At 35.4% G+C, this 16,295-nt stretch overlaps 1 protein-coding gene across 1 annotated transcript in view; it reads right to left on the bottom strand.

Annotated features, from left to right (window-relative positions):
- The window catches only part of mdn1 (midasin AAA ATPase 1), a 79,428-nt gene that overhangs the window by 29,206 nt on the left and 33,927 nt on the right, over nucleotides 1–16,295 (bottom strand). The window contains exons 39-58 of the mRNA XM_073816605.1: nucleotides 15,743–15,902; nucleotides 14,253–14,369; nucleotides 13,958–14,166; nucleotides 12,627–12,775; nucleotides 12,323–12,522; nucleotides 10,012–10,238; nucleotides 9,819–9,932; nucleotides 9,564–9,693; nucleotides 9,377–9,483; nucleotides 7,881–8,014; nucleotides 7,638–7,798; nucleotides 6,871–6,991; nucleotides 6,209–6,425; nucleotides 5,846–6,086; nucleotides 4,635–4,761; nucleotides 4,237–4,401; nucleotides 3,923–4,137; nucleotides 2,689–3,076; nucleotides 2,475–2,587; nucleotides 77–740 (exon numbers count right to left, since the gene is read on the bottom strand). Of these exons, the coding sequence (XP_073672706.1) occupies nucleotides 77–740; nucleotides 2,475–2,587; nucleotides 2,689–3,076; nucleotides 3,923–4,137; nucleotides 4,237–4,401; nucleotides 4,635–4,761; nucleotides 5,846–6,086; nucleotides 6,209–6,425; nucleotides 6,871–6,991; nucleotides 7,638–7,798; nucleotides 7,881–8,014; nucleotides 9,377–9,483; nucleotides 9,564–9,693; nucleotides 9,819–9,932; nucleotides 10,012–10,238; nucleotides 12,323–12,522; nucleotides 12,627–12,775; nucleotides 13,958–14,166; nucleotides 14,253–14,369; nucleotides 15,743–15,902 (3,959 nt within the window). The remainder of the gene's footprint in view (nucleotides 1–76; nucleotides 741–2,474; nucleotides 2,588–2,688; nucleotides 3,077–3,922; nucleotides 4,138–4,236; nucleotides 4,402–4,634; nucleotides 4,762–5,845; nucleotides 6,087–6,208; nucleotides 6,426–6,870; nucleotides 6,992–7,637; nucleotides 7,799–7,880; nucleotides 8,015–9,376; nucleotides 9,484–9,563; nucleotides 9,694–9,818; nucleotides 9,933–10,011; nucleotides 10,239–12,322; nucleotides 12,523–12,626; nucleotides 12,776–13,957; nucleotides 14,167–14,252; nucleotides 14,370–15,742; nucleotides 15,903–16,295) is intronic.

Below are 16,295 nucleotides of genomic sequence, written 5' to 3'. Positions count from 1 at the left end.
AATCCAAAAGGACCGCATTAATTAATAACTAAACTATAATTCTTCTGCTTTGGGATATTTGTACTTCATATCTCACCTGGCAAACATGTCTGAAGAGTTTTTGCGTCTCGGCACTGAGATGTCCGGCACTCAGTGTGTGACTCTGTATGTACAGCAGCGCATTCAACAACAAAACTGCATGATCTGGGATTACACGGCTGACCTCTGCTGCAGGCAACTGCTTTCCCAGGCCCTTTAGCATATGCAAGCATTCCCTTGAACACAGGTAGTCCGCACAGGCCAGATCAGAGGATGCCGCTGGACTGGGAAAAGCTAGCATAGTGGACACGAGTCGTGCCAGACCCGGTTGGGCAGTCATCGAGGAGGACACCTGAGAAGCCAGGAGTCGCATGCCGTGCTGTACTTGCAAAATCGCTGCCCGTAGAGGCACAACCACATCAGGATAGAGCGGGTACTCCTCAACCAGACGCTGGGTAAAGCGGTGCTGTGAAGCCTGCCACACAGCCTCTTCCTTCAACAAACCCTGAATTCCCAGCCTTGATTTTGGCCCCGGGGCCTGTAAGGCCTTCAGGAGGTGGGAGAGCAGGTCGCCCACTGCGGCTGGTTGGCCAATGCTGCACAGGTAGTGCTGGAGTTCTTGATACAGACGGCCATATTGGGGGTCTGGGGGGCGGCAGGCTTGTTTACGACTCAGTTCGCAAATCTGCTCCTTCACCTGCTGCATACGGATCCACAAGTACCTACAAGTACACAAAAGATTCCAGCATTCAATTGGAAAACTGAAGAGATGGACCAACATAAAAATTGGCCAGCACAGATAACAAGCTATTTTTTTCATATTATGCCCAATAAGTATGGAAGCCCGTTTCAGTCAATGAATAAAAAATAAAAAAAGGTTATTGTGACTTTTTATCTGACAACTCTTAAGTTTTTTCTTAGAATTGTGAGATATAAACTTGCAACTGTGAGTTATAATGTCAGAACTGCAAGATATATACATGCAATTACGAGTTATGAAGTCAAAATTGTGGAATATAAACTTGCAATTCTGACTTTTTTCTCGCAAATATGAGTTTGCAACTCATAACTTCCTTTTTTTCCTCAGAATTATGCGATATAAACTTAAAATTGTGAGTTATGAAGTGAGAATTGTGAGATATAAACTTGCAATTCTGACTTTTTTCTCGCATATGTGAGTTTGTAACTCACAATTTACTTTTTCTCAGAATTACTTGACAAACTCACAACTGCGAGTTATAAAGTCAGAATTGTGAGATATAAACTTGCAACTGTGAGTTATAATGTCAGAATTGCAAGATATATACATGCAATAATGAGTTATGAAGTCAAAATTGTGGAATATAAACTTGCAATTCTGACTTTCTCGCAAATGTGAGTTTGTAACTCATAATTTTCTTTTTTTCCTCAGAATTATGCGATATAAACTTAAAATTGTGAGTTATGAAGTGAGAATTGAGATATAAACTTGCAATTCTGACTTTTTTCTCGCAAATGTGAGTTTGCAACTCACAATTTCGTTTTTTCTCAGAATAACGTGATACAAACTCACTTTTGCGAGTTATAAAGTCAGAACTGAGATATAAACAATTCTGACTTTCTTCTCGCATATGTGAGTTTGTAACTCACAATTTACTTTTTCTCAGAATTACTTGACATAAACTCACAACTGTGAGTTATAATGTCAGAACTGCAAGATATATACATGCAATTACGAGTTATGAAGTCAAAATTGTGGAATATAAACTTGCAATTCTGACTTTCTCGCAAATGTGAGTTTGTAACTCATAATATCCTTTTTTCCTCAGAATTATGTGATATAAACTTAAAATTGTGAGTTATAAAGTGAGAATTGTGAGATATAAACAATTCTGGATTTCTTCTCGCATATGTGAGTTTGTAACTCACAATTTTCTTTTTCTCAGAATTACTTGACATAAACGCACAACTGCGAGTTATAAAGTCAGAATTGTGAGATAAAATATTAGAAATTCTGACTTTTTTCTTGCAAATGTGAGTTTGTAACTCAGTTTACTTTTTCCTGAATTAATCAGTTACATGAAAAGCTTTACTTTAAATTTAAGTCAATTTATTCAAGCGGTTTTCACTCACTGATTCTAGAAATATTGAAAAAAAGTTTTTTTGACACCACTTATTTGCCTTTAGGGGCCCAATATCTTAAAATGTAATGTATATCTTGACTGTTTAGGAATGTTTTCTTTTAAAATACTACTGCTGCTCCAATCGGAATTTTTTAATTTTTCCAAAAAAGTATTGTCCAGACCTTTCCTCGGAAGGAAATATAGAGAAAAGACCTCTTGGAATTTTAACTAAACATCACTGATGTACAATATGAGAAATGGATACTCAGGGCAATTGAGCATAAATGATTTAATATTGAGTATCAGTGAATATTAGCTGAAAATCTCTCATATCCATCATATCATATTCAGTACCTGATGCGAGGATGTTGGAAGTTATCGGTTGTGCTACTCTCCTCAAGCTCTGCCCCTGTGAGCATCTGTGAGGACAGACTCCGCCCTCTCCACTCTTCCTGTAGCAAAGCAAGCTGAGAAACACAAAGAAATCATCTTGATTTGCATGTAGTTGTAAGGCTGCAAAAGTTCTCCAGAAATCTCACAAAAGCAACCACTTGCAAGCTTGTCTCACCTCCTCTTGTGCATAGCGGAGTTTATACGCCCTTTTTACTGCCGGGTCAAATATTGTTTGTGGAGCCCAAACTTGGATTTGCAGCAGACCCATGTTCACCCAGAAAACTCCAGACCGGGCAAGTTGGACCGAATCCTGTGCCCGGTTGTGTGCAAACTGTGTCAAGCATGTCACTAGGGTATCCAGAAAGCCCTCTGGGAGCAGGTTTTCCGGCAGGCCTTCTTTGAGGGAGATCTGAATCTCCTGGGCTGCAGCAATGGGATCCTGGCTTTCAGTTAAACTGTCACAGGATTCTGCATAGCTTTCCTGTAAACCTGGAGACAACAGCTCAGAGAGAGACTGCATCTGACGTCGCAACACAAGTCCTTGCAACCTACAGTCAGTTGATCTACAGAGAATGAGAGAGGATGAAAGACAGAAGATTAAAATTAATCACTGCATGACAGAAATGACAATAAAATATGTTAAAATGGTTATTTTAACATTATTATTATTATTTTTTAAATATGACATGACGTGTTACTTACAAAGTCAAAATTGTGCAATATAAACTCGCAATTCTGACTTTCTGAGTTAGTAACTCAATATTAATTTTTTTTCTTAAAATCATGTGACAAACTCAATTGCAAGTTATAGTCATAATTGTGAGATATACAATTAGAATTGCATGATATAAACCAGCAAAGCCAAGTTATAAAGTCAGAAATGTATGATAAAAACTCATAGTTCAGACTTCTCCTAGCAAATTTGAGTTTGTAACTCACAATTTACTTTTTTCCTCAGAATTACATGATATCAATTCACAATTGCAAGTTATAAGTCAGAATCGCGATATAAACTTCTGAGAAATTAAGCCAGAGTTGTGAGATATTGCGTAATATAAACGTCCAGTTCCAAGTTATAGAGTCAGAATTATAAGATAAAATCTTTTATTTCTCACAAATGTAAGTTTGTAACTGACATTTTCCTTATTTCTTCGGAAGTAATACAAACGTACACAACTGCAAGTTATAAAGTCAGAATTAAAAGATAAAAACTTTTTTTTCTCGCAAATGTAAGTTTGTAACTGACAATTTCCTTATTTCTTCGGAATTAAGTAATACAAACGTACACAACTGCAAGTTATAAAGTCAGAATTGTCAGATATAAACTGCAAAAATGATTATTTTAACATTTAATAAATATTAAATATGACATGCCGTGTTATTTAACCAAGTGTGATGTGTGTCTCTACCTGAAGTCAGCAAGCTCAAGCATGGCCATATTATCCCAGATCACAGCGCTCAGATCTTGAAGCTGCCCGGTTCTCTCCCTCCACTCACCCAGGGTCACCCGTGATGATGACAGGAAGTGTGACCCCGATGGATCCCATCGGCCGCCAGCATCAGTGTTGCTCAGAACTCCCAGCATGCAGCGGGACCACACAGCATGACTCAGCATGCCAGGACCCTTCAAATCAACAAACATCACATCAAGGTTATTTATGAAGACATAAAATGTTAAATACAAACTTTTTTTTTAAAATTCTTTCTCCATTAACAAACACACCGTATCAGATGGCCCCAACGGTGATCTAGAGTTCATGTGCTCCTCAGGGTTCAACGGATTCCACTTCAGCCAGCGGTCAGGGTCAGAGGTCACACTGCCGCTCCATAACGCTGCCAGTGTCTCAGACAGAAGCTCACACCACACCAGCGGCAGCTCCTCTACAGGCTGGTGAGGAAATTACAAAAAGACTGATTAGATCCTGTAGCATGTGTTTCTCAGTGACTGGAGAATTTTTTTTTTTTATAAATGGAATGTTTAACAAAGGTTGTTAGTATTGTCTGCACTGTAAATGTAAAAATCAAGCTCTATCACTGTATTGTTTGTATGGTCAATTTAATAATCATCAATGCGGCCATTCGTAATAACCCTAGAATGATTATGAAGGTGTTTTGACAGACCCGCTCAGTGCCCAGCAGGAAGCAGAGAGGCTGCAGCTGTCGGATATTCATGGGGGTCGACTGCATACAGAAACGCAGATGGTTGGAGAAGGACCTGCGGAGATCATCTTCTGCCTTTTTACTGCTCCTGTAGAACAAAAAAATGCAAAAGAATATCAATAAAAATCAACAAACAACAGTCTAATGAACAGTCCTGTGCTACAAGATCCTAATCAAGTGCCAATTTCCAGTTGTTATTGTTTACTAAAATGAAATGTTACATAACATACTTTGTTAATTGAGACCAAGGTAAAAAATAAAATGAAAGCTAATTCAAAATATAAGTATATAAACAATAAATTATTTGTTTTTCAGCATTTTTGTGTATTTGAACCCTTTCCAACAATGACTGTATGATTTTGAGATCCATCTTTTCACATTAACATGGATGCATTAAGAGCCTAATTTGAAAATCGGGGTAAATTTAACTTATTTTGTCTTCTGGAAAACAAGTATCTACTGTAGGTTCTGAAAGGCAGTACTAAATGAAAAAATATTATATTTAGGCAAAACAAGAAAAATACACACATTCATTCTGTTCAAAAGTTTATACCCCCTGGATCTCAATGCATAGTTTCTCCTTCTGAAGCATCAGTGAGCATTTGAATCTTCTGTAATAGTTGCATATGAGTCTCTCAGTTGTCCTCAGTGTGAAAAGATGGATCTCAAAATCATGCAGTCATTGTTTGAAAGGGTTCAAATACACAAAAATGCAAAGAAAAAAAAGCTAAAAAAAAAAAAAATTATGAAACCTAAAGGATTTTTCTAAAGAAAAGCAGGCACATTAAATGTTCAGGAGAAACAAGAGACCCATGAACAACTATCACTAAACAAAAAAAGATATTAAGAACAGGTTCATTTTTTATAAATTCAACTATTATTTTCTCTTGTGGACTATATGTATACATTTTTATGTAAAATTTCTTATTCAGGTCAGTGCTAAATAAAAAAATAACATGCATTTTGCAAGATTCGTCTTGTTTTGCTAAAATAATGAACATTTTGCAGATTCTAATGTAAACTTTTGACTTCAACTGTATGGTCTTCAGCAACTTTTTTCAGTTTAAACTAGGGACAGTCTGATATATATTTGTAGGGAAAAAATGGTGAGTTTTGTTAAAGGTAAGCCTGTTCAGTCACTCCAAACATCGCTGGACTCAACACAATCATACCTTGGTGTGAGTGACAGGTACAGCAGATCTGTGGTGACTTTCATTTGGTTTAGGACTGCCAGCTCCTCCAGTGCAGGCCACAGTTGAGCCCTGCGTGCCAGCTGCAGTAACATCTCCTGGCCTGGTGCGGCACTGTCTCCTACTTCTTCCTCATTATCTTCTGAAAGAGAGTCCAGCAGGCCACAGGAAGCCATATGACCCTGCTGCTGATCCACACAGCTCACAAGCCTCTCCAGAACACCTGGATAGAACAATTTGTGTTATTAACTTAAGCGGTTAGGGTTTGGCTGGTTGTATGGTCTACCACTACACCACTTCAAACCCAATATGCATAATAACTATCATCAAAAGTGACTGGTTTACCTGAGTTCTGAGGCTCCAGCAGGAGGTTGGCCTGAAGCACCAAACCCCAAGCTTCCAGTAAGGCTTCTTTGGAGTCAATTCCCATGGCCACCCCACGGAGACGAGACACTTCTTGTTTCCAAAGCGATGCGAGGCTGTTGTCGAGGCGCAGGTCCCTAACATCCAAAGCCCTGCACAGCACTCGCAGACGGGCTGCACATTCAGCCACCGCCTCCAGCTGCACAGAAAGGTTTGTGGGATTATTTGAAAGACATCTGAAAATTTTGCTAGAACTTTATTCATGTTTTATTCAGCAAGAACACATCACATTGATCAAAAGTGACAGTAAAGACATTTATAATCAAATAATTGCTGTTCTTTTGAACTTTCTATTCAACAAAACATATCACAGTTTCCACAAATACATTAAGCAGCTCAAATGTTTTCAACATTGGCATTAAAGAGCAGGGCATATGGGTTTTTAAAAAATTTTTTTTTTTGTAGTTTGTAACGCAGCTATCCTTTATAATACAAAATAAGAGGAAATTATTAGGAGAGAAAAAGGAAACAGGATCAAGAAACGTCAAAGCCTGGACCTGTGTAACCCAATGAGCACCACAGATCAACAATGCCATGCCATGGCTCTAATCTGCTTTAAAAAAAAATCTTCTAAACTGCCTAACCTTAAACGGCAGTGGCTTTCCCAATGTCTTCTGAATGCCCTTCAGAGCAGAGGCCACAGCCACGGAGCTGGAAAGTGTGTTCTGGATGGCCGTGGAAATGGTGTGTAGCTCCTGTTGGCCTCTGAAATGAACACACACAACATACATGTCAAAGATGAAAAAGGGTTTAAGCATAAAAACAATAAGTGTAATACTGCTTTAAATTGTTGTTGTTTTTCCACAAAAAAATATTACAAATTTTTCTGTTCTTGTTTTTCTGAGCAAAAAATAAATATCATACATTTCCCCTAATTTACAGAAGACCCACTAAAATGTCATTCAGTGTAACAATTTTGTCATGCATGTTTACAACAAAAATCTATTTATGACATTAAAAGACTTTCACCCCAAATACTAACTAGTTGTAATTCTGCATTTTTGCCCATTTGTCAGTAAATATATTTTACTCATTTAAAACACAATAAAATGTAATATGCTCCATTATTCTTTTATATATTTTAATATGTACAAGTCAGAATAAACATGCTGCTTGAATGTTTACATAAATATTGTGTTACACTGAATGACAATATAACATTATTTCAACACAATTTTGACATTTTTTTTTTCAAAAACGTATTTGAAACCTGCTTTCTAATGGACATAAAATCACTTTTGTAAATTTCTTTTGACATGGACATCTTAAAGTCTTTGACTCACATATAAACAAGCACTACAGAGAACATTACATGATGGACTTTTAATCATATAATACACCCATTACTCACTCATAGTCACTATCCCCCATCAAAAGCTGAGGTAGCCGCAAAATGAGGTTTTTGTGCACCCATTGCCAGTGCAGGGACATCACACAGACACCCCGAGTGTCCGCAGACAGAGAGTTACACACATGCCAGAAACGATCCCTCCACTGCAGTAGCTGCAAGATCTGGACACACAATCACATCACTGTAAACCAACTGGAGAATAGAGCAGCACAAATATACTATATTAAGGAATAAGGTTCTGACCTCAAACATGAGGTGGTCGGAGATGTATGGCTGGCCTGACTGCACAGCTTGCAGTACGAATGAATCCCACAGGTCGAAGAATGAGCGCAGGTGGACTAACACTGGATGAGGCAGGTGGCCAATGTCAACCGTCCCTATAAAACACAATTTTATAAATGTGAATAGTGATATACACTACCAGTCAAAAGTTTTTGAACAGTAAGCTTTTTAATGTTTTAAAGAACTCTCTTCTGCTCCCTAAGCCTGCCAATATTTGATCCAAAGTACAGCAAAAGCAGCAAAATTTTGAAATATTTTTACTATTTAAAATAACTGCTTTCTTTTTGAATATATTTTAAAATGTAATTTAATCCTGTGATCAAAACTACATTTTCAGCATCATTACTCCAGTCTTCAGTGTCACATGATCCTTCAGAAATCATTCTAATATGCTGGTTTGCTGTTCAAGTAACTTTTATTTTTATTATCAATATTTAAAACAGCTGAGTATTTTATTTCAGGATTCTTTCATGAATACAAAGATCTAAAGATCAGAAGTCCAGAAATTTTTTAAACTAATACTTTAATACTTTAAAATAGATGTGAAATTGCACTTTCCAAACTTAAATTGTTATAATTCATGAACAAATATATTTTGTAATATGAATTAAGTACCATTTCCAGGGTAATGCAATGTCTGATTTTAAAATGGGTTTTTAAAGGATGAATTTTGAGGTTTTCAACTGATGTCTAATTTATGATTTCCAAAAAGTGATAGGGATAAAGGCAACGAAAAAAGCTTTTTGTGACAAAGGTCAGAACTTCTGTTATGATGTAGATTTTTGAGGTGTACTCATGTCATGAATTAATCTATTACTGTTCCTACATAATTTGAAACAAAAAACTTTGGTAAAACATCTATTTAGGAGTCTTAGACCTTTCCAGCAATTTATAGTTAGTCATGATTAGATTATGATTTAATTGTAATATAGTGAAGTAAACTTCCCCTCTGAGGAAACAGGTGACAGTTGAAAGGTTGATAATTTTTTTATAGCAAGGATGCTTTAAATTGATCAAAAGTGATAATAAAGACATTTAGAATGCTACTAAAGATATCTATTTCAGATAATTGCTGTTTACTGAACTTTCTATTCATCAAAGAATCCTGAAAAAAAAAACTTCTCAGCTGTTTTCAACATAATAAATGTTTTTAAAGCAGACAAATCAGAATATTAGAATGATTTCTGAAGGATCATGTGACTGAAGTAATGATGCTAAAAATTCAGCATTGAAATCACATAAATAAATTACATTTTAAAGTATATTCAAACAGGAAATTTTAAAATTGTACTGTTTTGCTGTACTTTGAATAAAAAAAATGCAAGCTTGGTTCAGCAGAAGAGACTTCTTTGAAAAACATTAAAAACTGTACTGTTGACTGAATGTGAACAAATGTATTTTTAAATGTTTTCTAATATCAAAAGAGTATTGTAACAAGGCTGTGGGAGTGTGTGTACCTTTCGAGAAGGCAGTGGCCAGTCTAAGAGCGCTGTTATGAGGCGAGCTGTTTCCAGCACTGCTGTTAATAGCTGTTCTCTCCTCTCGGTCCATCAGCAGTGTGATTCTGTCAAAACATAAAACATTACTTTCAAGACACATTCTATTTTACTGAAATATTTTTGAAGTAAAAGTATAAGGACTAACCTGTTGGCAACAGCGTTCAGTGCTTCCATGAATTCCATGTATCTCTCCTCATCCTCAAAGTTGCAGGTGTTGGCCAAAATGTCCAAGTACTGCTTGTTCCACCGCATGTCTACTAGAATCCTGTAGTCATCTGGTGAAGAAGCAAAGTTTAGGTTCACAATTAGACCAAGGGTATTTTCTAAGAAATAAAACAAGGCTGATTATTATTTCAAGTGGTCTTTAAGTGTATATTAATGTATGAATGCATATATGTACCTGTGCTGTGTGGTTGCAAGAGCTCTGCCAGACATTTGCCTTTCCCGATGAGCTTGCTGCTGAATACGGATTTCAGTGCTGTGCATCCTGCTTCCAACTGCATCAGAGCTGCATCTGCAAGCACAAGTATGATCTCAGACCAACATAAGATTTATTAAACTCATTAAAAAGGCTGTTTTTCTATATAGTCTACCTGGTGCATGTTTGTATGTTTTGGTGAGGTGTGAGAGCCAGCTGGTCCTGAGGACCCAGTCGCTGTGAGAAGCTCTTTCTGTCAGTATTTTAACTGCAGTTGGGAGAAGGCACAGTGTATTCTCAGCTCCACCGTCCAGTTCTCCACCTCCAGAAAACTGCAGGCCGTCCAGCACAGCACCACTTTGCATTGCTCTCTGCAGGTCAACCAGGCTCAGTGGACGATTCCTGAAACAGAAGGTTATTATTATAATCCTTAATAATATATATATTTAAAAAAAAAATCTCAGTGAAATAATAATAAAATAAAATAATTAAATTACTAATAACTGAAGTTTTCAGGGTTCAAAAATGACAACAAAATGAAATTCAGTGTTGTTTTCGTCAACGATGACGATGACGAAATCATTTCGTTGACGCCACTTTTTTTCATGACGATAACGAGACGATGAAGAGATAAAAATGGCTCGTTGATGACTAAAACAAGACGAGACGTGTGTGAGTTTTCGTTGACGAGACGAGAATAGACGAAAATGTTAGTGGGTGGTCCGTCAGACGTTAAAAATGCATGACATTTCTGCTTATTGTGCATGCCAATTAAAACCTAAAACGTATCTGCCGCTATGGCAAGCCGTTTTAGCATTAAATACTCTTTGCCATACTAGTATGGCAAGCCGTTTTAGCATTCTATCCTTGTTTGTCTTTTATGTTTTAAACCATTCCTTCATTATTGTAATTATTGGTGAAAATAGTTGATCCGGAAGCTCACATTGTGTTGAACTGTAAATCTGCTATTTTCACAACTTATAAGTGACACTACCCAACAGCAAAATACTTACTGACCTACATTAATTTGTTAAAAGACTACTTTTTCCCCTTTTTTGACTAAAACTAGACTAAAACCTTTTTGACTTTTCGTCGACTAAAACCTTTTTGACTTTTCGTCGACTAAAATTTGACTAAAACTAATAAGCATTTTAGTCCAAAAGACTAAGACTAAGACTAAATCTAAGATGGTTGTCAAAAACAACACTGATGAAATTATCAATGAATTTAGTGTAAAAGGTAAAATTGCAGTGATTCAGTTAAAATTGCAGCCTCAATTTTGTGTATTATCAAATACAGTTGAGGTCAAAAGTTTACATCCCCCTTTCAGAATCTGCAAAATGTTAATTATTTTACCAAAATAAGTGGCATCATATGCAATGAATGTTATTTTTTATTTAGTACTGACCTCCATAAGATATTTCACATAGATGTTTACATATAGTCCACAAGAAAAAACAATAGTGGAATTTATAAAAAAAAAAACTAAAGCTGAACTAAAACAAACCCTTAACTTGAATTATCAAATGCTTTACAAATGAAAAAGTAAAAAATTGAATAACTTGTGTAATATGACCCCGGACCACAAAACCAGTCTTAAGTAACAGTCTTGAGTATATTTGTAGCAATAGCAAAAAATACACTGTATAGGTCAAAATTATCGATTTTTCTTTTATGCCAAAAACCATTAGGATATAAGTAAAGATCATGTTCCATGAATATATTTTGTACATTTCCTACCATAAATATATCAAAACTTAATTTTTGATTAGTAATATGCATTGCTAAGAACTTCATTTGGACAACTTGAAACACAATTTTTTCAATATTTAGATATATGTGACCCTGGACCACAAAACCAGTCTTAAGTCGCTGGGGTATATTTGTAGCAATAGCCAAAAATACATTGTATGGGTCAAAATTTTAGATTTTTCTTTTATGCCAAAAATCATTAAGAAATTAAGTAAAGTTCATGTTCCATGAAGATTTTTTGTAAAATTCCTACTGTAAATATATCAAAATGTAATTTTTGATTTGTAATATGCATTGTTAAGAACCTAATTTGGACAACTTTAAAAGTGATTTTCTCAGTATTTTTGATTTTTTTGCATCCTCAGATTTCTGATTTCAAATAGATGTATCTCAGCCAAATATTGTCCTATCCTAACAAACCATACATCAATAGAAAGCTTATTTATTGAGCTTTCATTTGATGTATAAATCTCAGTTTTGTCAAATTTAACCTTATGACTGGTTTTGTGGTCCAGGGTCACATATATATATTTTTTTCGAATAGCTGTATCTTAACCAAATGTTGTCATATCCCAACAAACCATGTATCCATTTCAACAAATTGACCCTTATGACTGGTTTTGTGGTCCACGGTCACTTTTATGAGCACAAATAGTATTAGAATCTCATTAACAACCAAAGAGCTGACCAATAATGAAATACAAAATGATTTGTATGTACAGTGCAGTTCTAACCTTTTTCCGTAAAGACTGAGAGTGTTGAGGCAGTATAGCAGGACCTGTCCGTCTCTCTGGACACTGGAGAAACAGGAGTCCTCAGTGCACAGCAGGGCTGAAGGGATGCGGTCCGGCCACACGCCAGCACACAGCAGCCCACTGCCCCAGTCCTCAGAGTCCAGCACTGCCAACTGCCTCTCAATGACTTCCTGAGCCAGCTGAGCCAGCAAATGACAGGTGAAATTGATGTGTCATTATGTAATAGCATCACATATTTTATGGTTTCACTTCATGGTTTATATAAAAAAAAACATCCATGTACCTGCTGGTTAGCAGTGGTGCGCTGACAGAAAGCATAAGCTTCACCACAGGCCTGAAGAAGGGCACTGGGTAAATCAACTCCTCTCTGAAGCTGACCAGACAACAGAGACGCAGCGTGGAGTAGAGATGACATGCATGACGCAGGCGAGTCTAGAGGACATTAAACAAAGAATATGCATTAAAACATTTCTAACCAGGGTTTTATAGGGAACTAAAACTAAAACCATAAAAATGTTTCCTTAAACACTAAATCACAAATTAAAAAGGATTCATGCCAATATTTTCCAAAACCCCACTTTTCTAGAGCGTTTCCAAACTTTTGGAGGGCAGTGTACATATAAATATGAAATCTAATTCAAAACATAAAAAAATATATAGTTTCAGTATCTCAGTATTAATAAAATAACACTGCTCTAAGCCCAAATCTGTGTTAATTTTGACAGCAAATGTTTTTTAAGTCTTGGTTATAGTGTTTTGACTAAAATAACATTTAGTTAATATTACATTCAGTAATAAAATAACATTCAGTCATATTTGAGTCATTTTGAATTGCTTTAGTTTTAGTCGACTAAATATCAGAAGATTTTAGTCGACTAAATCTACATTAGATTTTGTCTGCTAAAACCTAACGGGTTTAGTTACTGTGTAAGGCATTTATTCACCATTTCTCTAAAATGACCAAATTTATTGTATAGGTTTGATATTAAGGTTTTATTATGATAGACACAGATTGAACTGCTGTGACACGCAACATGCCTTTATGTTAAAATTAAATGAAACCACTTTTCGTAAAAGAAACAAGAACATGCTCTTCTTTTCAATGACATACAAATGGTTATATAGGCTAATTATGTATTCTTAATAACTTGTTTTCTTTCAAGCAGATATATTTATTTATATAAATAAATTTAGATTAATCTTTATTAACTGCTAAAATCATTCAGTCAAGAGCAGTGAGTGATTTTCTGTCTTTCTTTTGTTGCTTGATTAACATCAACGCCACAGAAAATAGCAAATAAATTAGGCTGCTGTCTCTTTAAAAAACTGAATGCATGGATGCAATGTACTAATACACATCCGATATTCTCTTAAACTGTTTACGCTCACATAAGATGTAACTGAGTGTGTTTACATGAATACTCATCAAAACAGACAATTCAACATAATTTTGTGTGTATTTCTCTGTTTACGTTTTTGTCATTCAAAATTAGTTTGTTTCGTTATCGTCTTGTTTTCATCTGTTAAAAATTGCATTTGTATAAGCAAACAATAAGTAAAAACAATGAAAAAATAAAAACAACATCAGGTTTTTGATTCAAATGACAGACGCACCCCATATGGTGTTCTTGATTTCTGAATGAATGGCGATGAGCAGGTCACAAACGCAGTCTCCCGTCACACCCAGGGTGTGTAACACCATCTTTAGATCCAGAGTGTCCCAGCACACGCCCTCATGCTCGCCAGGGATGTAGATCTCAACACCACGGTTTCTCATGGCTCGAGAGATTTCCCCATGGGTGGGATCCATGGTGAGGAACAACCTGAAAAAGTCAAAGGCAGTGAGTTTCACAGAACTGTACTTAACTTCAAATTAGGTTTGAGATAGTTCAGCAGGATGAGATCCTACCTGAAGTTAGGGTGGGGGGTGATGGTGGGTGTGGTTCCATCGATGATTCCTCGTTCATTAATGGTTAATGACCCGCCCGGCTCCAGAAGGGCGTTCAGTCGATCCAATACTGAAGGGCTGTAACATACATAGTTCATTTAGAAAACTTAACTTGAAAGGGTTATAAATGTGTCATTGAATTTACTTAAAGGGATAGTTTACCCAAAAATATAAATTACCCAATGATTTACTCACCCTCAAGCAATCCTAGTTGTATATGACTGTCTTCTTTCAGACGAATACAATCCGAGTTATATTAAAAAAAAACGTCCTGGCTCTTCTAAGCTTTAAAATGGCAGTGAATGGGAGATTTTGAAGTCTAATAAAGTCTAATCAAAATATGCCATTTATCGGAAACTAGAGATTATAGTTTATAAAGTTTTAAATATGGATATTTTTCTTACACAAATGCACAGATTCACTTTAGAATGCCTTTAATTAACCCCCAGAGCTGTGTGGAGCACTTTTTATAATGGATGGATGCACTTTAATTTGCTTTAAAAACTCAACACCCATTTACTGCCATTATAAAGCTTGGAAGAGCTAGGGCATTTTCTAATGTAACTCTGATTGTATTCTGAAAGAAGAAAGTTCTATACACCTAGGATGGCTTGATGGTGAGTAAATCATAGGCTAGTTTTAATCTTTGTGTTCATAAAAACACAGACTTCACTAAAACAAGTCACATTAGGGATGTAACGATATCAAAACCACACAGTGCTATAATATTGCGATATTAAGTCCATGATACAATATTGCAATTTAAAAAAAAAAAAAAATGAATTTTACATTTGTACAAGTTCAATTATTCTATCTAATGCACTGTGAGAGTTCAAAATTAAGACAGGGTTCCTACACATTTTCCATTTCAAAATTCCATACTTTTCTAGACTTTCAGACCGTATTTAACACAAATCGTTTACAGGGCATTATTTTCAGCTTTACATTCTGTATATAGTACAGTCATCTGTAAATATTTTTCATTGATTTTCTCAAAATGACAACATATATTGAATATATTCAAAATGCAGACTTTTACATGCACACAAGAAACTTTTCTTCTGCTCTTGAGAAACTATTTACATGTGCATGGGAATTTTTTGCTATTCATTTTTTTTTAAGTTTACGCATTAAAATTCTAGTTTTATATAACCCATTTCCTTTGTGCATTACAGCCATCTTACTATGAATAAAACGTGGACGCACATGAATTAATAGAGGTATACTCAAAATTTGGCTAATATCAAACCCTAATGTCCAATTAACACATCCTCTGTGGTGGCAGAGAAACCATGACATGAAATATGCTGATGGCATATTGATAATTTCATTACATCCCTAAGACAAATTATTCTTTATTAAAATGTGCATCTCTACAAACCTACTAAGAGAGTCCAAAAAGAGTGTTTAAGCATCTTAAGCATTTTGAAAAATGTTTAAAAACATCTGACCTGCAGAAGTTGACATTGTCCATGAGCAACCAGTCTCCAGCCTGCAGCGCCTGAACTAATGTGCCATCCAGCCACTCAAAGCCACCATGAGTCCAGCCGTCCTGCATCTGAGCCAAACGCTCCTTCAGTAGAGTGAAGTCCATTTGCAGCTTTGACATGTCTGCAATAGACAATCAGAGATTATATGACACTCAAACTCTTTTAAATAATAATTGTTATATATTATATTTTATTATATTATATTATTATATATAGACTGATTACATTTTTAAAGATTTTAGATAGGATTTGTCATGATAAATCTGTATAAATCATACAAAATAAATTCTAAAACACAAAATAAATAAAATGCAAAACACAGAATCTATGGAAAAATAAAGTGAATTTCATGGGGCCCTTATTTAAAAGTTGGCTTGAAAGAATATATATATATATATATATATATATATATATATATATATATATATATATATATATATATATATATATATATATATATATATATATATATATATATATATATATATATATATATATATATATATATATATAT

The sequence above is a fragment of the Garra rufa genome, chromosome 13 (assembly GCF_049309525.1).
Source record: "Garra rufa chromosome 13, GarRuf1.0, whole genome shotgun sequence".
Taxonomy (NCBI): Eukaryota; Metazoa; Chordata; class Actinopteri; order Cypriniformes; family Cyprinidae; genus Garra; species Garra rufa.
Note: the sequence above shows the minus strand (reverse complement) of the source record. Positions and strands in the feature narration are given on the sequence as shown.